Raw genomic sequence first — 25,523 nt, forward strand, 5'->3', positions numbered from 1 at the left:
GCATTAGTTCTTAAAGTGACAGTAGTCTAATAACCTGCTGCTGTCCATCACTTATGTTATTCAAACAACAAAAAACTTTGTTGTTCCTTTATGGCGAGAGGTCGGGTCTTGCTGGAGTGGGGTGTACTGTCACAGTCATGTTCAGTTTGTCTTAGTTTTCATGGACTTTCAGTTTGTTTTAATTCATCACATATGTTTTTTGTTCTATTTTCCCACCACAATCAGTAACCATGGACACTAATTAATAATCACAGCTGTCATTTTAGTTAATCATCTGTGTATTTAAGTTCCTGCTTTTCATCAGTTCAGTGTCCAATAACTTTTTGACAAAACACCTTATGTGTGTGTTTGTTACTGTTTTTTTTTTTCTCTACAGTAAACCATTATTTAAGTTACATTATTAACATGTTTCATTAACATTGTGTCCTTAACAAAAATTGTCATTACCGCAGCAATGATTTATTTTAATTATTAATCAGATTTTTGTTTGCAAAAATTATTTCAACACTACAGTAGAGATGATTTGCATATTAAAATAATATCTGTCATAAAAAGCTAAATATTTTATCATTGGCGTGTATGAAAACAATTGATATTTAAGGTTAGTGTCAAAATTTCCCATGGCACAAAGAAAATCCTAAAATCCCCTAATTTTAATTTTAATATCAGAATTTACAAAAATGTATAAATATTGGAAGTAATTATGTAAATGTATAAAATTTTTATAGAAATTAAAAATAAAAAAAAAAAGATATAAAATTAACATTATTGCAATGTTGTGGTAAGGACATTTTGACAAATGTAAGAAGATGTAAAATGTAAGAAGAAGAAACATGTTCCAGATTAAAATCTTAATGACTACATTCAATTTTGTGTACATTTTTATGTGTATTACAGACTGTTAAGGTTAAAACTGAAATTCATAGGGGTTTATTTATTTATTTTTAAATTTGGAAGAGTCAAAAGTGCCCATAGTTGCAGAAACACCCTCATATTACATTTCATACATTTGATGGTGACAAACATGAAGCAGGGCAACTACTCACTGTGTGATATCACACACGTGCTGTTTTTGTCCTGAATAGCACAAGAGCAAATATGATATTGATTTTATATAACAGTTCAACAACTAAGAAGTTAATATTATGTATTTTAGACACAATATTGTTTATTTTGCTCAATTTTGCTTTCAAAAATATTGCTTATCAATCCACAGCAGAACTTTTGTGAGTCTCCAAGCAGCACACAGTGGGGTTTCGTTTCTGAATAAATCTGCAATTTGAGTGAATATATTAGGTGAACCAATAATTCAATGGCCTATTCATAAAAAGATACATTAGGCTTGTTCGAGATGCATTGGCGCTTTGCAGACCGATCGCCATGACATAAAAGTACCACAAGAGCGATTCAAATGCATAAGGAGTCATATGCTCTCCAATTGCTCTCACGGTACTTTGATGTCATACGGTGACTGCATTCTCGCAGAAGAATCTTTACTTCATTCCTAAATGAATCAGCTGTTTGAACAAATCAAATGAATGAAGGACTCAATGACTTACTCATGCAGCTTTAGTTTCTTATTTAGAGCATCATTTCAATGAGAAAAAAAATAAATAAATAAAAATAATAATAAAAAAACTCATTTACCATCATGGCCATCGAAGTCTTCATTTTTATGTGTAATAAATTATATGCTGAATCAAATAAAATATTTATTTCTGCTTTTTGTAATGTCTGTTTGATGCTTTTCTCATTTAACATAATAATGACTTTAAATGTCTCAACCAAATTTGATGTGTGATTAATTTGCAATTAATCTGATTTAAAATGTCAATTGCTTGACAGCCCTAATAATATTGTTTCTTTGTTTTAAGGTGAAATGTAATCTGAACATATGCAAATGTATTCTTTAACCATGCATATTTACCTTCTCAAAATACTTGATCTCATACTCAAGTATGATGCCGTTGGGTCGGTCAGGTTCTTGCCAGGACACTGTGATGCTATTCTTCGCTGTCTTGCCTTTCTTCACCACGGTTATAGGAGACGGAGCTGGGAACAAAACAGTTACGTCTCACTTTACTATTTTTCATCAAATCAAGCAGAAAATGTATTTTCTTGCGTGATGCAGTGAAGTCCTGATGCAATGTACTGTAAATCTTATTTGAAAGTTTCTAAGTCTATATATTTGAGAGTTATTTTTGATAAGTCCATCCCCTTAGCAATTCTAATTAAATGAAATATCATATTGTGCTAATTACTTTAATGTGTTTCATACTGTTCAGAGAAAAAAAAAAAAAAAAAAAAATCAGAAAATTTCAGTGGTAGAGACAATCAAAGAGAATGTCTTTCTTCTTAACTAGTTGATTGCTTTGAAAGTGGATTCAGGCACTTTAATGTTTGTGCAACCTAATTATTGCAGATAAAATAATGCATAGCAAAATCTATCCGGATTTAACTCCTTCTCATAAAGTCCCACATATGACATCACTCTCAACACGAATTAAATTGTTTTATAGTTTATATTAAATTGTCTATAAAACAGTTTTTTACTGATACTATACTTACAATACATTAAATATTAACAGTTATATTATAGTTTTATGATTAAAATGGAGTTCAAACTTTTTTCAAAAGATTTTACTGGGAAAGTGGGATTTCTGTATCTTAAAATCACTGTAATGCACAACCTGAAATGGCTACATGTTGTCAAGGTGCAGGATGGGGAAGAGTGGGGTAGAGGATCTAAGTGCAGCAATACTTTATTATACAAAACAAGAAGATGATCCTAGAAGAGGAAGATAGCCAACAGATAAGGAGACCAACACCAAAACAGCCATGCCAATAAGTGACAAACTAAAGAGAACCATGGGGCTAGATATATACAAAAGTTCAGTGGGATTCTATACAGGATCTAACTGAAAAGTTCTATATAAAGAGAAACATCTTAAATGACTCTTGATACTTTCATGTTTAACAGTTTTTTTTTTTTTTTTCATAGTCATAAAGTATGTTGTTTACAAACTGTTTAATTCATAAAATGTAATCAAAAGTTAATTAAAACAAAATCCATGAAATTATCCCATGATGAGAACCCTTAAAAAGTTCTATATATAATGTGCCTGAGCTCAATATAGAACATATTCTTAGAACTAAAAACAAGACACAGGTGGACTAAATAAGTAGCCATAGTAACAACCAAGGAACTACTTAGTAACCTACAGTATCTGCTTGTTAAGTCATGACGTAAGGAACGCCGTTTCCGGGTCCAAGCCTCGACTCATTTCACTTAAGATTGCCATCGACGGCTGTTTATGAGCGCTATTTATTCATATTAAACATCAAACCTTTTAAAAAGTTAAACATTTTAAATAAGTTACTTACAGTCTACACGACAGTCTCTGTGCTCACAGCGTCACCGACCTTAATATTTTAACGATTTATAAAAGATGAATCATTGTCTGGCCATCTGGAATTTTGGTATGGAGATAAAGGTTATGATTATAATTTTATTTTTGTAGTATTACACCACATCGTGTGTGTATATTAGCACCATTTGTTGTTTTCTTGTGGTATGAGATAGAGCGTTAGGACCCGGAAGCACTGCCGCACAGGAACTAGAAACAGGGACCTAGCACAGGAACTATGAACACAGGGACAACACAACAAAAAGAACATCAAAACGAGTGCTGTCAATCGATTAAAAAAATAACTAATTAATTGCACATTTTTCTGTAATTAATTGCAATTAATCACACCTATTTGTTGAAAAAACTGTAAATGATTTAATGGGATGTTTATGTACTGTAATTTTACGGTAAAATACTGTTAAATGTAAAGTTTTTGGAAGTGAAGTGAAAAACCATATGACACATCACAGTTGATGTTTTTTTTTTTTCATTGAAATAACTATTACTTTTTTTTTATTTTTTTATTATGAGTCATGTACATTAGGGTTTTATGTTACATCTTATGTTGTTAAAATAATGTTTTATTTTTTTTTTTATTTTTGCATTATTTTAGAGTCGTGTTACCGTGATGTAAGATGTGCACCTTCTATATATTAGTATTTACTTCAGCTTGTGGAAGAGCTACTTGTGATGAATTTTGATTATTATGAGGTAAAAATAAATAAATAAATAAAAAGTTTATTTGGTATATATGAAATATATATTTTTATTTTAGATTTAAGGTCAGTCTTGTAAAACTACCTTTTTTTTTTACATTTATATTTATTTATTTATTTATTTATTTGTTTGTTTTTTATGAAAATGTCATTTATCTGTTTTACAGTATATGAACAAACCCTGAAGCCTACAGGTTAAAGGGATAGTTCACATAAAAATGAAAATGCTGTCATCATTTACTCACTCTCATGTTGTTTCAAACCTATATATAGAAAATTGTTTTCATCATTTAAAGCGATTACATTTCTTCAGAGTATTTGGATTAAACCACTTAGTTATTTCTTTTATGAGGTTTTTATGTACTTTTTGAAGCTTGAAAATTATGGTTCTGTGGACTTTCGATGGATGGACAGGAAAATGATGAGAAAATATTAAAAATATCTTCATTCACAATATAAATGAAAGTCTTATGGGTTTCGAACAACAGGGTGAAAAAAATGGTGACGGAATTTCATTTTTGGGTCAACTTTTCCTTTTCCTAAACTACATTATCATACAAACTGGAAAGGTCTTATTTTGTACCTAAAGTATGCGTCATATTTGGGGCCACTGTAAATTATATCATTTTGAGACAGACTTGAGACTTTAGACTGTCGTTGCACTGTAGGAATTATAAGAAAAGCTCATACTGTAAAACCCACATCCTGTGTAGAATAAACACATAAAAGTTACAGTAAACTAAAACTTTAAATTCAGTTGTCATTTTCCAAATGCTCTCTCTTCTTTCTCCCCACCTTTCCTCCATTATTACTGTATTTAGTGTCACTTATAAGAAAAAAAGCCCCTATCTGTCTATATGTGGGCCGCTGAAATCAAACCCGACTTTATATTCCTTAACAGAAGTGTCGGACTGTGTCCCAGAGATAAAACGCGTTTAAGTTATTTGGACGATCCTTCAAGCACTGATCCAATAGCTCAATAGAACCCCACCAAAGGAAAGCAAAGAAAAGTCTTTTCCCCCATCCTCTTTCTCCCAAACAAAGAGTAACTGTATCCTTTTTGCCCGGACAAAACTGTAATCATTCCTATCTTAAAAGCCTGAAATGGTATACTATGGCAACCTGATCTGCAGGCCTGCAGGGAAAGAGAGGTATTGTGGAGGGTAGATGGGCCACTTAAACGCTCTGGCAGCCTGTTAAATGTTTGACTTTCAGTCAAGCGGGAGACGCGGCCCTTTGAGTTATTGATTCTCAATAATCCTTAAGGTCAGCACAGGGAATTGTGATCTATATTGGTGATGGCACGAAACAAAAACATCAGCAGGGGATCCATCAAACAAAATAGTCATTGGGTGTGACAGAAAGTGAGAATATATATCCAAACATATAGGTAGGCCCACCCAAAAACTTTGCCTACAGAATGACTTGCAGATTTCCAAGCAATTAGAATACCTGTAATTCACATGTCATAACTTAAAGGGTTAGTTAATGAAATTTATTACTCACCCTCATGCCGTTCTACACCCGTAAGAGACCTTTGTTAATCTTCAGAACACAAATTAAGATATTTTGATTACGTCCGATGGCTCAGTGAGGCCTCTATTGCCAGCAATGGTACTTCCTCTCTCAAGATCCATAAAGGTACTAAAAACATATTTAAAACAGTTCATGTGAGTTCACTGGTTCTACCTTAATATTATAAAGTGACGAGAATATTTAAAAAAAAAAAAAAAAAAAAAAAAAAACGACTTTTCAACAATATATTGATGATCCGCTTTCAAAACACTGCTTCAGAGCTTTACGAAATGAATCAGTGATTCGGATTTCCTATCAAACAGCTAAACAGCTGAAATCACGTGACTGTGGCGCTCTGAATCACTGATTCGTTTCGTAAAGCTCCAAAGCAGTGTTTTGAAATCGGCCCATCACTATATTGTTGAAAAGCCGTTATTTTTATTTTTTGCCGCACAAAAAGTATTCTCGACACTGTATAATATTAAGGTAGAACCACTGAACTCACATGAACTGTTTTAAATATGTTTTTAGTACCTTTATGGACCTTGAGAGAGGAAGTACCATTGCTGTGAATGCAGGCCTCACGGAGCCATCAGATTTAATTAAAATATTGTAATTGTGTTTTGAAGATGAACGAAGGTCTTACAGGTGTGGAACGACATGAAGGTGAGTAATAAATGACATTATTTTCATTTTTGGGTGAACTAACCCTTTGGAAATTAGTCATGTTGCCTTGGATATTTAAGTTGAAGAGCTAAAACTCAAATGTAAGTGTAAATAAATAATTTACTTAAACTAATTTTACATAAGCACATAAAATTACTAAAACGTAAAATAAAATTTGAATGACTGAAAATATAAAAATTAAAGTAAATTCAAACTATTAATAAATATCTTAATAGTATATAAATAATGCTAAAATATTAAAATTCTGTCATAATTTTATAAAAAATTATGTAAAAAAAAAAAAAAAAAAATGTTTACCCTCATGTTGTTCCAAACCCATAAGACTTTTGTTTATATTCAGATTGAAGATATTTTTAATATTCTCTCATCATTTTTGTCCATCCATTAAAAGGCCAACCAAAATTTTCATGCAAAAGTACATGAAGGCCCCATAAAAGTAAACCATATGAAAATAGTGGTTTAATCCAAATCTTCTGAAGGAACTGTATATTTTATGAGATAAAACTGAAATAATGTTAATACACCATATTATTATTTTTTTTTTCCTCATACCTTTGTAATATACTGAAAGCCACTATAAAAACACAGATGGTAAAAATAAATTCATGAATCAAAGTTAATCACAAGTAGCTCTTCCACAAGCTGAAATATTAATATATAGAAGATTAACACAGTGTCATACACACAACACAAAACAACATCATGATAACACACACATTAAATAATGCAATAAACATCAATTTAACATTAAATATGTAACATAAAACCCTAATGTACATAACTAATGTACATAACTGATAAGAAAAAGAAAGAAAGGAAAAACACTTTCTTACACTAACACTTATTTAAACGAAAAACCATAAACTGTGAAGTGTCACACAGGGAATCCTGGGAATGTCAATTACAGTTTTTCACTGTAACTTATAAGATCACTTGATCTTTTTCACTTCCAAAAACTTTACATTTAACAGTATTTTTTGTACTGTGCATGAAATGTCCCATTGAATCAATTACAGTTTTTTAAATGCATAGAGTATTATGGACTAAGTAGATCATACTTTAATTTACCTATAAAACCCATTTGATATGCAAATCCATTTAGCAGGTTTCATCTTACAAGCTTCACTGAGTAAATTGAGAACCATCTAATAAATGTGATAAATCCTTATAGTGTTTATTTTACAGCTTGAGAATGATCTTTTCCATTTCTAAATGGCCAAAGATTCAGAACACTTGACAAACAGTGAGTTGCAAAATACTGTTAGCTATAAAATGTAAAGGTAATAAAGTCCTCAACAGTTTTGTCACCAATGACAACTCACAATGCAAAGGTCCCGCCAAAGTGCTGCCTCTCAGTTCATTAACAGATGCATTCTGCGGGAAACGTGTCTGAGGAAGTGTGATGATAGCACTCTGATTAATGCCTCCAAATGGGAAGTGTTGCCTTCATCTAGTGTGAGAATCTTCTAATTTGGAAACGCTCGAAATCTGTGCCAGCCGTAGAATCACGAAACAGCAAGAATGTCACTACTTCCACACCAAACTCATGTAGCGAACTATTTTTGTCTTTTATTTCACACAGACGAGCCGCTTTAGCTTAATCGCAGTTGTCATACAAGAATCCAGCTTAGTGTGAGCAGCATCACTTCCTGGCGTTGCCACAGTGACTCCAGGCAATATTGGTTTTTGTGTAGGCGAAATCTTCCAAGCAAATATTTGCATGTAATTTGATTGAAGTTAGCATGCCGGGATGTAGTTTTCATCTGGGTAAGAAAGGTCATCTCCTCCGCTCCGGCCCCAAATCACTGCCAACACGAAGATCTCAACAGGCCGTGTGTTTGTAAACAAGTGTTGTTTGGGGAGCCCTGCCGAGAAGCAAGATGAAAAACCTCTGGCAGAGCCGAGCGGCCCATCGGCCAAATCTAGGCCTGAGATATAAGTCCTGCCAACAGACTCTTGTGCCAGCCAGAGGCCTGGCCTGAGAACTATTAGCTACGAAATACAATCTGAACTATTTGCCAAACATTTCTGCCCTTATGTATATAAAATTACACACGCACACACACACACACACACACACCTACACACACACACACATTAAAAAAAAATTTTTTTAATATATTTTACAGTCTTCAGTGTCACATGATCCTTCAGAAATCATTCTAATATGCTGATTTGATGCTAAAGAAACATTTCTGATTATAATGTTGAAATGTTGATCTATTAGATATAGATATTATATATAGATATTACTAATTACTAATATCATAAACATAAACTTACATTTGTGCAGCTTTAAATTACTTCAGAGCTGGGGAAGCTACTTGAAACTGTAGTTTGTAGATACAAGCTACTCATAATTTAAAGTAGTCAAACTACAGTCAAGCTAATCTTTTGAAAGTGTAGCTACAGGCTACAAACAAAACATAGCTAATTACACTGAAGCTACCAAACCTATGAACCATCTAAAATTGTATGTGAGAGACATGTTAAGCATTTTCTGTTTGTTTTTATTATTAGCTTGCTTGACTATAAAGACACTAACGATTATTTTGGTAATCAAGTAATCGTTTGATTATTCTAACGATTCCTCGAGTAATCAAACGCCCCTCCCCCTCTGTGTGTTGGTACTGATGCTGAGCCAGAGACAGATGCACTCAGTGCTTGGCATTTATCATAACTATTCAGTGTTTTCAACCACATGGTGGTTATTTTAAGTTTCAGATATTTAAATACACATAAGCACTAGTAACAATACATTTAGAGTTAAAATATAAAAATGTAAAATATACACTGATGTCTAAGGAAGCAGCAATAATAATCCTTTCCTTTATAATTAAAGACGCATTATATTCGTACTATGAGTAAGGCAAGCAGCAACTATAAAGTTGCCCTGTTCTTCTCCAAATTCACCAGACACTTACATCCATCCGTATATTTCGAAGATGAATTCACGTGTTGTAAATCCAACAGCGGCATAAACAAACATGGCGGCACCCATCGCGCATATAGCTCAACTACTAACGCGATTATAAAGGTGCTTACACAACAAAACACATTCACTTACACATATGGCTTAAAATAAATTTATAATAGCAATAACACAATAAGTGACTCACGTAAAGTATCAAAAACAAGTAGTCGTATGGTTTTATTGAACAAAACTGTCAAAATGCATAATGTATTGCAGGGCAAGTAATTTCATTCAAGGGCCAGATTATAAAATCAAAAAGTTACACCTACACCTTAATAAAGACATGAATTATATATATTCCCTTGCCCACCTAATAAATATATTGCAATATAAATGGCTATTTTCAATATAAATATTCCACATTTCCACAAACCATGGTAATTTACTACAGTTAATTCATGGGAAATGTTTGTAAGGGTGGTGATTTTGGGATTTAAAAGTCTTCTATCTTTATTCATGGCACGTTTCTCCTGTTTTCCTCATCAGCCTGGGGTGAGTTTCCCGAAAGCATCGTTGGTGAACCATGGTCGTAAGTCCCATTGAACTCTATTGGTAACGACGGAACTTGCGACCATAGTTCGCTTTGGGAAACGCACCCCTGGTTGGGAATGTTGAAGCTGTTTCATCCGATTTAAAACTAAAACTAAAATTTATTCGAGGAATTGTTACAGCCCTACACCGTGTCCTAACCAGACGCAATGCGATAAGATTCTAGCGACAAGCAATTTGACTGTCCACACTAGATGTGACGCAAAAATGAGAAGCGATAAAATCAATCAAGTTCCCCAGCCAATCAGAAGAGAGTGTTGGCAGGCTCTCTCAACAAGATCACAGCAGACACAATGAAATGGGCAAGTACATAGTAAAATTCATAAATATTACACAATTTAAACATTATTTAAACTACATACGGAGTGACTGAACCAATCTTTGTCATAGAACACACTTGTTTGTTCGCATTGAGTTAACAGTTTGACCATTCTTTTGGCGATTTATTTATTTTCAAGATCTGAGGGTAATTAGCCAGTGTTGTTTTCATTACAGCTAAAACACTGGGAACACAGAATGATATTAAAACTCACATTAGATGCTTTTAACATTAAATAAAGCACATAAACAGTACCTGATATTATCATTGCCATACTTTGAGTTGCTGTTTCAGCCGATTTCTAAAATAGAATACTTGCGACGTCACGGTTTCTAAAATAGAATATGTACGTGTCGCAGTCGCGGCTGGTTAGGACAAAAACTGATTAACATGGAAAAGATACCTTTTATTGCATGTCGAGGCGTCGTGTCTACTGCAAAGCTGTAGCCTATGTGCAATGTAACGGGGTGCTACTACTTGGAATTAACATGTTAATGGAAATTAACTTTTTTATGGAAAGCTACACTATTTTAAAAATTGCTGTCAAACAATTGAAAGTTAGTTGCATCGCTTCTTTTAGTTATTTACTCCCTAATAGTGCTTGGGTCACCATCTGCAGAGACTCAAACAATCCACTAACGGATGTGCTGAGTTTAGTAAAGCACAAGTGCTCACAGCCGTTTGCCAGAAGAGCTTTTCTGAGTGGGTTTGAGAATACTTAGTGTCACAACTCTTTTCAGAATGATACGTCATGTACTCAGCTGTCAATGAGAAAATAGTCAAGGCTCACAAAATAATTCGGCAAAAAGAGCTCCACAAATGCCTCCACTCATGCGTCTGTCGACATTTATCAGAGAAAGCACTTGAAAGGCATGCCAATACAACGCGCTAATCACTTGCACCTGCAAACTATTCAGTTTGTTTTGAAATCCTGCTCATTCAAAAACACTAGAAATTAGTGAGCATTTGATCAACCTGTACAATCTGCTTCCAGTTCTAAAAATCTCCCCACTTCTGAAGTAAAAACAGAATTTATGTAATCTATGTCTTTGTAAAGATTCACATAAGCGAGCTAACATTCCACACAAGCTTTGTTGACTATGCGTGACAGCTCGCCTTGTGCTGCAGAAATTATAATTTTGCTTGTCATAATTAATAGTGTTTTAAAGAGCATAATTCCTCTGTTGATTTGAGAGTAACTTAATGAGCTGAGCAGATGTTGAAGTCGTCTCTTCAGGGGGAAATACTGTAGCCTCACAGCCCTGGTGAAATAAATTAGCACCCTAAGACTGTTTCTGTACGCCTCGTAACCGCATCTGCTGTGCTTTTGTGACAGAGATGCATCGGCATTGAAATAGGCACAAATATTACGTTAAATATTTTCTCCCTAAATTAGAATGCAGTGGTTGTATGTAAAGGTTGCAAAAAAGGCCTGAGAGTTTAGGATAATGGATTACGCAAAGTGGAAATAAATGTTTTTTGCCTTACAGCACCTGTAACACCTGTGCCTGTTATTGCATTGCAGTGCTGCAGGTCTGTATAAGCCTATTCTTCCGTATTCATACATTGATTTATAGGTCACTAGCGGTTTAGCATTGCTTTGATTGGCACAACATTCAATAGAGAAAATAAGATTTTGATTGGCCAACGCTACACAGCAAGTAGCATTTCATTTGATATCCCTGTTATCCAGAACATTGTTGTCTCTGTCTCTGATAAAATAAACATGTTTGTGTTGTAATATGAGAAGGTATTTCGGTAACACTTTAGAATAACTCACGCTATGAAGCATTAGTTAAGCATTAGTAAATAGTTAATTCATCATTTATAAAACATTAATAGACATTAGTAAGCCATTTATGAATACAGCTATAAATGCTTTGTTCTTGATTTATAAGCATATCTATAATGAGTTTAATAATTGTATTTTCATACTTTATTAATGATCAATTTATCATTTTTAAATTATGTATTACATGATTCACAAACCAGTAATTTAGGAGTTGTCAGTGGTTCATAAGATCATTTAGGAAGTGTAAGTAAATGATTAATAAAATATTTAAATGTACATTTATGCATCTTATTATTTAGACATATAGTATTAGTTACTCAGTCTGTTAATAAATGCTTTATTAACATATTCCTAGTGTCAAAACTACCTCGGTACTAACTTTAAAAATTAGAGAACAGCAGTGCAGAAGGTCACTGAACCTTTAAATCTCATTTATAAAAGCTTTACAAAGCATAAATAGTCCTCACTTTAGATGAGCTCACAAAAATAGTTAACTGACTACTTCTAAATGTTTTATAACTACCTGAATTAATCATGAATTGCAGTAGGAATATGTGTTAATAAAACATTTACTAACACACTAAGTAACTCTTACTATGTGTCTAAATAATAAGATGTATAAATGAATGTTAAAATAGTTTATTAATCATTTACTTAAACTTACTAAATGAACTACTGACAACTCCTAAATAACTGGTTTGTACATAATGTAATACTTAATTTAGAAATAATAAATTGATTATTAGTAAAGTATGAAAATACAATTATTAAACACATTATAGATATGCTTATAAATCAAGAATAAAGCAATTATAGCTGTATTTATAAACTACTTACTAATGTATATTAATGCTTTATAAGTGATTAATTAACTATTAACTAATGCTTAACTAATGATTCATAGCGTGCAGTTATTATAAAGTGTTACCGGTATTTCTTTAATAAGGCTATTGCAGGCTTATTATAACTTGATTATTTACTCAATGGCAAGGATGGAGTCATATTGAGTATAATTTATAAATTATTAGTATTTATTAGTATTTTGATTTAGCTTTTTTCAGGTTTCATTTTAATAGTTTTTCAAAAAAACTTTTCTATTTTGCTTTAATTTACTCGTATTTTGATTTTAGTAATTTAATGCTTCAACTTAAACATATTTTTTTGGAGCCCTGCAAGGTAAATTGTGTGCATAATTTACTTATTCATTCCCTTGATTTACTAAATAGTACGCAAAATTTACTACTTTGTTCCCTGGTTTTGCTAAAACGTAAGCACAATTTAGCAAATCGAGGGAACAAATTGGTAAATCGTGTGCATGATTTATAAATAGAGGGAATGAATTAGCAAATCATGTGCACAGTTTATAAATCAAAGGAACGAATTAGTAAAGTGTGTGCATGTCATGTGCGGGGCTCCGTATATTTAGTTGCTAAGGCCACACATTTTCTCTTTTTAAGTTTAATGTTTTTTCTCATTTATTTTAGCTTAATTTCAAATAAAGAAAATATATATTTTAATAGTTTTAGTTAACAATAACAACACTGACATTACACTGACAAGATAAAATTAAAACTAACCAAAATTATTTCCATCTTCAATCAAAGTTGTGAATTTAGTATTTTTTCCAATTTATTAAAATGCCCCAATTATGCTATTTTAAAGGTTCGTAATTTTGTCTCGAAGGTCTCCTGTAGGTTTACATGCATCCAATGTCAAAAAAGGCACAAAATATACATTGTAGCATCACTTCATTTCTTACTGCAAAGGCTTCCTCAGAACTTAATACACAGTGATATGAACATTAATGTCGGTGTCGGTGTTTTACTCTATCAAAGTCGATTTGCTTTTGCAGCACAGAAAACAGTGTCTTCTCGACATGTCGACAACACAAACCAAACTCTTCCAGGCCTCAGCTGATGGCGGGTAAAAGCAGACATTGTCCACGGGCAGCCAATGAAGACCATAGGCTGGAATTATGTAAATTTGGTACAAACCTACGTAGGTTCGAGCAGGAAGTAAGAATGGAATTACTGACGACTCATTTCATGCAGTTCAGAATAGCTTCTTTCATTTGGGAGACAATAACTCCATTTATCTGCACTTTGATCTTTGAAACTTTACTGACCTTTTACATTCACAAACAGCTAAATTACACACTACATGAAAGATAATATCCAAAAAAGCATAATAAGGGGACTTTAAGACACACACATAATGTACTACATAGTGGGAATATCCCAGAATGTGTTTGCTTTGAATGCTGGCCTATAAAAGATCTTCAAATGAAGCTATGCTTCAAACGAGGGAAGACAAAAGCAAGATAATGGAAAAGTGATTTTCCGTCAGTCGACACAGTGGGAGCCTGTAGGCCCCCTCAATATTTCAATAACGATTCACGCTTAGACAGTCAAGCACCTTTGTGAGCACGTCTGGTCTCAGAACTCCAGCCAAACCTCTTGCTTAGCCTCCAGCCATCCAGTTCACATAAAACATGACCGCTACTCGACACATCAACCAAACAGATTATTCCGACCGCAGAGGCAAAGCGTTCAGTATTTCGCTGCAACCTTCACTCGGCTCACGCAAAATCCTTCATTTCAAAAGTGTCCTATCAACACTAACACTTCCACAACACACACACACACACACACACACACACACACACACACACACACACACACACACACGTTTGTTTTTGTGAATTGTGGGGACTTTCCATAGACTTCAATGCATTTTACACTGAACAAACTGTACATTCTATCCCCCTACCCTGCCCCTACCCCTAAACCTAACCCTCACAGGAAACTGTGCAAACTTTTACTTTTTCACAAAAACTCATTCTATATGATTTATAAACCCATTTACATTGTGGGGACCGCTGGCTGGTCCCCACGATGTAGGTGAACTCAGGTTTATATTACATCATGGGGACATTTGGTCCCCACAATGTAATATAAACAAAAGCACAAACACACACACACACACACACACACACACACCTACACACACACACACACACCTACACACACACACACACACACATGTTTGTTTTTGTGAATTGTGGGGACTTTCCATAGACTTCAATGCATTTTACACTGAACAAACTGTACATTCTATCCCCCTACCCTGCCCCTACCCCTAAACCTAACCCTCACAGGAAACTGTGCAAACTTTTACTTTTTCACAAAAACTCATTCTATATGATTTATAAACCCATTTACATTGTGGGGACCGCTGGCTGGTCCCCACGATGTAGGTGAACTCAGGTTTATATTACATCATGGGGACATTTGGTCCCCACAATGTAATATAAACAAAAGCACACACACACACACACACACACACACACACACACACACACTCATTATGGGCACACAGGAGTCCCCACCCCACTGTCTCTGGGCAATCCCCAGCAATTACAGACCCTCTTACAGATAAAGAAGATTACGCTTCAGTGTCCATTAGGGTCATCATTATCTTAATGAAAAGTCAATGGCAGTCAGGAGAGGTGCCACTGTATTGAAAAGGTTTTAGTGCAAGTTACCCTTGTTTACCCTCCTTCTTATATATGTGAATAAGAAGTAACAGGACAACCATGAAAATTATATAAATGCCATAAAATGACTGGTCAGAGAATATAAAAAAAAAAAAAAAAACCTGCTGTTTACAGTAAATAATCTCATTGTATCATTAAAGTCAACATGAATCTATGAATAATGAAATCTTCCTTTATAAGGATTTACCCAATTTAACTATTTAAATAGTATTATTGTACACATTATTCTAAATTAAAATGTTTTCATGATCTTTCTTTAAAATGTAATAACTTTTGCCATCTCTGAAATAATTTTCCTTTTCTAATAATATAAGCAAGGTCATGTGGGTGGGGGAAATGAGATTAACCAATTCCATCACCCTGTAGAAAAGAAAAATCATTTTTAATAATGTTTAATATCTTAACTGTTTTTCTACACTCCTAAAAACATTTTTTTTTTTTTTTTTTTTTTTAGATTCTTGGTGCCTCCCCTGCATTTACACAATATACTTGGTGAAACAACCCGAAGAGACATACTGAACCGGAAAAACTTGACCCAAAAATAAAGTAAAATGGCACAATTGGCAATGGACACACACAATGGACAAATTATAACACAAGCTTTTGCTTTCCGCACCATCTTAAAAGGTCACCCCAAATGCTCAAAAGACTTACAACTTCAGCATGACTCCACTAAGTTGAGCCTTCATCCTTTATTGCGCCATTGAAAAGAGTCATGTGTTCGCGGTTGGTGTCCACCTGAGTTAATGTCATTCGCCGCCATCGCTTTTTCGATGACGCATGACTCACATTGGCCGGGAAATTATTCTATCTGTCTGCTTACTGTTCACATATATAAATGCACATATATGATTCATATCAGATTTATTTCCACATATTAATGAGGCCTGAAACCAATCTGAGAATATTGGAATCCATGTGCCACATTGGGTCATTTGAACCATGTAATGTAAATGCGGCCTTAATGTCATGTCTGGTCTGTGTTTGTGTTTTGCATTAGTGTGACTTTGAGTTAGTTTTGCACTGTTCTTAGTTCAGTTTCCTCTGTTTTCTTTGTTCATGCTCTTCTTTTGTCATGGTTTTTGATTCAACTCTTGTGTTTTACCTGTGTCTTGTTAATTATCTTGTTTAATCCCAGTGTTTCTCTGTGTATATATAGCCCTCAGTTTCAGGTGACCTTTGTCAGGTTTGTCAACATTAGATGGCAGTCCTGATCATGTTTTGCGATCAAATTTGAGGATCAAATAAATCCCCACTCTACATCACTTCCGGCTGAATATTTTGATATATGTCACACTGCACAAGAATTGCAAATGCTCTTGCAGACAGTATGAACTTTATCATGTTAGGCTTGAGCATGTAATAGGAACAATTCCAGAGGGATGAATCTACTCACCGGCTTGGTTGGTGGTGACATTGAGTGAGACATACTGGCGCAAAGGGGCAGTTAGTTCTGATACCCCATTCACAGCCTCCACCTCAAAGGTATAGTTGGTGTGAGCCAGGAGATCCACGACCATGACAGAGGTGTTTCTCAGACCCATCCGCTGTGGGAGGAATCGTACATGGCTTCCACATGGTTCATAGTTGCCCAAATCTGTACTGATCTTACTGCACTGGATATTGTATCTAACGTCTTTCCGGCCTCCTGTTTCTTCCGGGGCGCTCCACTCCAAGAAGACGCTGGTCTCGTTCACGTTGGAGATGGCGTTTCGTGGGGCGGAAGGGGGCTCTGCAAGATGATACAGTATCATGACTAAATTACAAACATTATACCAAGAATACTGCATAACGGTACACATAACGGAAGTGGCACTTACTTGTGCAGGCCATATTGGCGGGGTCTGATTCGGTCCTGAAGTATCCCTGCTCACATTGACACGAGGTGGAAGCCTCCACCTTGGTAAAACTTCTGGGAGGACATTTACTGCAGCTTTTGGTCTGAAGAGCTGATCGGTAAAAGCCCGGCTTACACACTGCAGAGATATCAAGCACAATACAGAGGTGATTACATTACTAATACGGTCGATCAATGCCTTTGTACTGCTTGTTCAGGGCTGATGAGAAAATGTAGTCATTAAAGTCAAACATCCAACAACTTCATTAAAAGAGCAGGTACTTATTTCAATAGAGAGCCGATGGTTTGAACACACAATGTTAATTAATAAGTTAAATTCTTTTTAACGCGTTAAGTATTTTAAATTAAGCGCATGCGTAAATGCCTTAACATGGACAGCCCTAGAATAAATCTTCAAACATTCACTCATGAAAGCCACAACTCTTACAGAAACATGCTCAGAGAGCATTAAACCACAATTTACATTATCAAACTGACAAGTGGGACAAATGGAATCAGTATATCTGTTTTTTGCAACTACTTAAATACTTCTCAATTCAAGACAGGTGCTTATGCACAGCAGACACCCTGTCAGCACAAAATGCATTTAGATAATGTATTGCCGTTGAGAGAGAGAGAGAGAGATAGATTATCAATGGCCTCGGCAGTCCAAAGTGCACACAAAGACATTAATTAAAGCCTCCCTGGTGTGCATTAAGAGGCAGACAGCAGAGGTGCGCTGTGAATTCAGCCCAACTGAGCCACAGCACGAACAGGCCGAGCTGAAACCGGCAGCTAATGTAGAATAATATGATATATAATATCATTCAACATTTAACTATTATGTATGGGCCATATTCAGCACTTCTGTAGTATTTTATGCTTTTCCCTATAATCCACTTAAGGCGTATGCACCAAAACCAAAAAGAGTAGCAAAGTTTTGCTACTCTGCTTTAAATGTCAATATGAAATCTGTTTTGTTTATTATAAGTGTGCATTGCAGTTTTGTCATCTGCCACTTTAAATGCTAAAGCTCATTAAAGTTAAGTGGATTCTGATTGGTTGTCAATGGTTTTTTTATCATTCATTAGCCAAAAAAAAAAAAAAAAAAAATTCCGTAAGTCATTCTAATTATATAATTCTTCTGTGTTTTTTACTGTTACAGCATTGGTGTGGCCTTTTATAGTTATAGTTATTGTCCTTTGTGTGAACAAACCTTTATACTGATATCCTGTAACTGCTTAGACTAAATTCTAATTCTAGCTTTGCAGAGTAACTAGCAAGTATTTTTGCTAAAATTTCCAAAAATACACAGGTACGGTCAATGTCTTAAAAAGGAAGCGCATATTGGCATTTGTACTTTAGGATGGTATGATATCTTTGGCCAAATTTTTCCTGTTTATCAATGACCATTTCCCCTTCATCTGTTGCCAAATGGCCTGATCTAAAAGCACGGTAAAATGGTCTCATCACTTTTTTGCTTCTGCATGAATTGCATATCCATCTTTTTCAGAGTGCCAGTGCAATGGCCTCCAGACAAGATTTGCTCAACTGTAGCCGCCTGTCTGAGGCCATAAATAGATCATCTTTGCCCCATTGGCAGCATTTAGACAAGACTACCCTCGCATGAGCTAAATGGATTGCTTGTTTTAGGTTAGCATGGTGAAAATTGTGTTCTGCAGAAGAAAGATGCATACAGGTTTGGAATGAAATCAGGGTGAGCAAATAACAGAATTTGCATTTTTATCCCTTTAAAATCACCTCATATTTGTCCTGCAGTTCTTTTAGAGCTGTGCAAACTAGAACTGTCTCTAAATTACATACATTTCTTGGTGACTTTACAATTACCATTAACATGTGTCCTGCTGGAAAAAAAAAAAAAAAAATACATAATGCATAAGGCTCTTATTATTATCTAAATGACTATGAAACATCAAGTACAGAGCAGTCACAACTTTCAAATAGTGTGTGTTTTAGACGATGTGTCATTCATGTAATAACAGCAATTTGTATGAGTTTTATATATCTAGCTTAATTCACTCATTTCATATTCTGGTGGGGAACTTAAACGGATATTCTGTCATCATTTATTCAAGTTGTTCCAAAACTGTATGAAGTTCTTTCTTCTGCTGAACACAAAAGAAGATATTTTGAAGAATGTCTGTAACCAAGCAGATGATGGACCCAAATGACTTCCAAGGTATGGGGCGAAAAATACTATGGAAGTCAGGGGCAGCCATCAAATGTTTGGTTACTGACATTCTTCAAAATATCTTATTTTGTGTTCAGCAGAAGAAAGAAGTTCATACATGTTTGGAACAACATGAGGGTGAGTATGAAATGATGAATTTTAATTATTGACAGAATGATGACAGAATTTTCATTTTTTTTTTTTTTTGTGAACTATCCCTTTAAACATAGGTGCACTGGATCAAAATTGCATTGTTGAGAGAGAAAAAAAATAAAACAGATAAGTTGCACGGGTGTATAAGTCAAAGGAGTATGTCCTTGCTAAATTGTGAATGTTTTCAAATAGCTGATTGGCCTTTGCTGATGCTGCAGCGAATGAGATAGCTTGTTCAACATTTAAATAGTCTGGTTCAACGTTTGCTGTAAGTTACTTCCACTGAAACCCTCCACCTCCCCAGCTCCACCTGTCTAGATCAGCTACGCGATTTATGAAAATTAATGGACAGTCTCTCGCGTTTGGCAAGAGATGGCCACATTATCACCAAGAGTCAGATACGACTGAAATGGTTAGTGAATGATCCTTTCTGAAGGATCATGTGACACTGAAGACTGAAGTTATGATGTTAGGGAATTACATTCAGCCTGTCGATTCAGCTACTTAATTCAAACATTTTGTCATCTGACCGTGATCCATTTAGAAGAAATGGCAAGTTGACAGATATAGCTCATGATATGGCAAATTTCGTTTTTCCACACTTCACTCAACTCCACGCTGCATAATCCCCACAAATGATATGCTGCATTATGAAACAAAAGCCTGTGTTAATGGAAACGAAACAAGTTTTGATTAAATAAAAGATTGGTGCTGGGCTGCACTAATGGAGCTTGTAGGAACCTTTGATTGCATTACAGTCGGGTCCATCGGCCACACATGTCTTTATTAAATGAACAGCTCAGGCAACAAGATTGTTCAACAATTTATCTATATAATGAAGTCACGAGACAAGTATATATTTGTTCTGACATGCTGGGCTCAAACCAGCACAGAACTGATATTTAAAAATATCTAAAAAATGCATATTTCATGAAATTGTTTCATGAGCCGTGCAGATGCCTGCTTGAAGATTAGGGGGAAAAATGCATTCTGTTTACAAAAGTGCTTCAAGCAATAATCCAATAGCTCCAAAAGGAAGGATTTGGTAGTTATGTATTATGTATTTATTTATTTTCCAAATACCTTTCCCCTTTGCAAACATTGCAGGGCTTTTTAAAGTAAGTCACTGACTGATTTACCTAGACAGAATCTTGGTCTCTTGTCATGCAACATTAGACCAGGAAACACAATACTGAAATCTTCCATCATACAGCTATTTTTTTCTTTCTTTCTTTATTTTATTTTATTTTATTTTATTTTATTTTATTTTATTTTATTTTATTTTATTTTATTTTATTTTATTTTATTTTATTTTATTTTATTTTATTTTATTTTATTTTATTTTGCTGATTGCATTCTACACACACCTATTTAGCATAGATGTCTAGCACTGAAAGCATTTGGATGTCTTTGTATTGATTTGTAAACTGAACATATAATCATATTTTTATCACACCAAGGCTTTATTGATTTGTTTTGAGCATTTATGACAAGCCTGTTAACAATAGCGAGACAATAACAAAGCAGAAAGTAAAGCATTCCCAGATGTTACTCGGGATAACAGAAACATTATATGGTTAATAATGTAATATCAGAATTAAAACAATAAAACTAGGTCATATGAGCATTATCATTTGCAGCTTTCGCACAGTTTACTATATTTAGATATGAGAAACAGTTTGTTAGGTTTCGATAACATATCATTATTTATACTTTTCTGTACTAATTATATTTAAGTGGCAAAAAATGTAATCAAATTAAATATTCTATAAAGTAATCAAACCTGAACACTAAATTATCCTTATCTAAATAGATTATATTAAGATAAGTGGAGTTTAGTGTTTGGTAATTACTGAGTTATAGAATATTTAACTTGATTTAAAGCTGCAGTAGGTAACTATATAGTTTATATAATTAAAATAACTAGCAGATAAGTAATAAGAAATGCATATAATTAATCAGAAATTATGAAATGAATGATAAAGTAATTATTAAATAAACTACACACACACACACACACACACACACATTTGTTTTTGTGAATTGTGGGGACTTTCCATAGGCCGCAATGCATTTTATACTGTACAAACCGTACTTTCTATCCCCCTACCCTACCCCTAACCCTAAACCTAACCATCACAGGAAACTGTGCACATCTTTATTTTCTTACAAAAACATCATTTAGTATTTTTATTAATTAATTTACATTGTGGGGACTGGTGGCTGGTCCCCATGATGTAGGTGAACTCAGGTTTATATTACATCCCCACAATGTAATATAAACAAAAGCACACACACACACACACACACACACACACACACACACACACACACACACACACACACACACACACACACACACACACACACACACACACACACACACACACACACACACACACACACACACACACACACACACACACACACACACACACACACACACACACACACACACACACACACACACACACACACACACACACACACACACTCATGTTTGTTTTTGTGAATTGTGGGGACTTTCCATAGACTTCAATGCATTTTACACTGAACAAACTGTACATTCTATCCCCCTACCCTGCCCCTACCCCTAAACCTAACCCTCACAGGAAACTGTGCAAACTTTTACTTTTTCACAAAAACTCATTCTATATGATTTATAAACCCATTTACATTGTGGGGACCGCTGGCTGGTCCCCACGATGTAGGTGAACTCAGGTTTATATTACATCATGGGGACATTTGGTCCCCACAATGTAATATAAACAAAAGCACAAACACACACACACACAAACACACACACACACAAACACACACACACACACACACACACACACACACACACACACACACACACACACACACACACACACACACACACACACACACACACACACACACACACACACACACACACACACACACACACTAATAAAATACAAGACAGATCAGAATCAGATACTGTACTTAAAGTGGTGGTTGATTATGACTGTGTATGTGTGTAACGTTGCTGTTAGAGCAGCAACAACATCTGCAAAGTTAGGATGCTCAAAGTTCAAAGAAAAGCAAGATATTCTCTTTTAAAGAATTCTCTGTTTAAGGAGTACAACAAACGGCTGGTAGGGACTACAACGAACTTCTTCCCGGGGTGGTGACATCACAAACCCTACAATTTACATAAACCCTGCCCCCGAGAACACGCAACAAAAGGGATGCAAATGCAATAGCGTGTCATAAAAGCAAGATTACAACATGACAAGCTATAACCATAATTACAGTTTTTTACAGACGCTAGGACACATTTCTCAATACTTAGGTCACTTTTGCAAAACTCTTCACACAGTGAGCACAACAGAAGTCTATGTGGGCTAAACTGAGGATCAGTTATCATTGCTTTGGCACAAAATGCATTCAATGACCACATCTCTCAAATTTCATGAATTCTTTTCTCACTCAGACACAACAACTGCCAAAACTCTTTGTATGTACAGACCGATTTGCACATGCTTACATACTGTTTTCAAAACTGTTAAACTTGTGTTCAAAACAATAACATAATACAAAACTCAATAAGACAGCAATTTGCTACATTCCTACAGTAATATTTTAATGAAATATATTTTAAATCTTAAAATCAAATGCTATAAAAACAATTGAATTGTATCTGTATCAGTGGATGGTGTGTATACAAATTCTTGTATTTTGGAATTATACAAAAAATATAAAAATAAATAAACGACATAAAATATTGACGAATTCTGCATCATGTCTGATTCATTCCAGTAACATATATTGCAGTGAATTATAAACAGAGATGTGTCCTTGTTTTACACAAGAAAACATTGTATAATGCTACATGTTGTTAGTGTTTTTCAGGTCATTGTTTTGTGGGTGACAGAGTGTGTTTGTCGGCTGTCAACCTTTGCTAGTGTTCTGAAAGAATGAGTTGATTTGAGACCTGAATGAAGTGTTTTGGTAGTTGTAGTGCATTTTGAATGTGAAATTAACTGCTTTGCCAAGATGAAAGTTGGTTAGGAGAACTGTGTGAAGAGTTTTGCAAAAGTGACCTAAGTATTGAGAAATGTGTCCTAGCGTCTGTAAAAAACTGTAAACTAAACTACACCTGTTCTATCTTCATGTAGCATTCTCTATCATGCCCTAGATTGTTTTTTTACAAGATGTAATATAAGTCTAAGGTGTCCCCTGAATGTGTCTGTGAAGTTTCAGCTCAAAATACCCCATAGATTTTTTTTTTATTAATTTTTTTAACTGCCTATTTTGGGGCTTCATTAACTATGCACTGATTTTTTCAGCACGGCCCCTTTAAGAGATGCGCTTCCTCTGCCACACGAGCTCTCGACTATATATACATTGCATAAACACAGTTCACACAGCTAATATAACCCTCAAATGGATCTTTACAAGATGTTCGTCATGCATGCTGTATGCATGCTTCGAATTATGTGTATTTATTTAGAGTATTTATTTAGATGGTTACGTTTGATTCTGTGTGAGTTTGAGGCTGTGCTCTGTGGCTAAAGCTAACATTACACACTGTTGGAGAGATTTATAAAGAATGAAGTTGTGTTTATGAATTATACAGACTGCAAGTGTTTAAAAATGAAAATAATGACGGCTCTTGTCTCCGTGAATACAGTAAGAAACGATGGTAACTTTAACCACATTTAACAGTACATTAGAAACATGCTGACAAAACATTTAGAAAGACAATTTACAAATATCAGTAAAAATATCATGATATCATGGATCATGTCAGTTATTATTGCTCCATTTGCCATTTTTCGCTGTTGTTCTTGCTTGCTTACTTTGTCTGTGCACAGATCCAGCCGTTAATACTGCCTTTCCTTGTCTAATGCGTCGAATGGGCTGGCATTATGCAAATATTGGGGTCATACATATTAATGATCCCGACTGTTACGTAACAGTCGGTGTTATGTTGAGATCCGAGTGTTTTCCGGAAGTCTTTTAAACAAATGAGATTTACATAAGAAGGAGGAAACAATGGTGTTTGAAACTCGTTTGAAAAATGTATGTCTTTTCCATGTACTGAACTCTTGTTATTCAACTATGCCGAGGAAAATTCAAATTCTGATTCTAGGGCACCTTTAAGATAGTTAACTCCACATCAGCCATATAAATTCATTACCATAGCTCTTGAAACTTTGCCCTCTTCTTGAAAGCAGCTCATTTGCATTTAAAGGGACGCACACAAAAACTGAGCGTTTTTGCTCACCCTCAAAAAGTGACAAATGCTATAAAAAAGGATCTGTTGGGTATTTTGAGCTAAAACTTCACATACACACGCTGGGGACATCAGAGACTTATTTTACATCTTGTAAAAGTGGCATTATATGACCCCTTTAATGACCATTGAGAGTATGTTTTATGGTGAGCTTTTCTGATATGACCCAGACATCTTTGAGAATCGATTCTTGTTACAGATATTTAGCCAATAAGCACATGTGAACACACACACACACGCACGCACGCACGCACACACACACACACACACACACACACACACACACACCTGATTGTCAGCCACCCTGTTTATCACCTCTCAATGGCTCATTCTTTTGTGAGCTCTGCTCACCAGCCTCTATTCATCACTGTCACACACACACGCACACACACACACACACACACACACACACACTTATCGCTCTTCAGCTGGGTGGTAACTCAATCATCACCTCCATGTCTCTCCAACACAAGAGAGCGAAAGACGTCACAGCAAATCTGTTTTACCTGTGAAACTAGAAAAATGGCTTCATTGTTGTCATTGGTTCACTTATTAACT

General features: G+C 34.9%; 1 protein-coding gene across 3 annotated transcripts in view; it reads right to left on the reverse strand.

Annotated features, from left to right (window-relative positions):
* LOC137028927 (ephrin type-A receptor 5) overlaps positions 1 to 25,523 on the reverse strand; it is a 101,163-nt gene that overhangs the window by 33,779 nt on the left and 41,861 nt on the right. For all 3 annotated transcript variants that reach the window (XR_010896218.1, XM_067398335.1, XM_067398336.1), the window contains exons 4-6: positions 17,339 to 17,494; positions 16,915 to 17,250; positions 1,928 to 2,052 (exon numbers count right to left, since the gene is read on the reverse strand). Coding sequence is in view for 2 of the 3 variants with exons in the window: in XM_067398335.1 (XP_067254436.1) it covers positions 1,928 to 2,052; positions 16,915 to 17,250; positions 17,339 to 17,494 (617 nt within the window). In the remaining variant the exon portion in view is untranslated. The remainder of the gene's footprint in view (positions 1 to 1,927; positions 2,053 to 16,914; positions 17,251 to 17,338; positions 17,495 to 25,523) is intronic.

This window comes from Chanodichthys erythropterus, chromosome 10, assembly GCF_024489055.1.
Source record: "Chanodichthys erythropterus isolate Z2021 chromosome 10, ASM2448905v1, whole genome shotgun sequence".
NCBI classification, from domain to species: Eukaryota; Metazoa; Chordata; class Actinopteri; order Cypriniformes; family Xenocyprididae; genus Chanodichthys; species Chanodichthys erythropterus.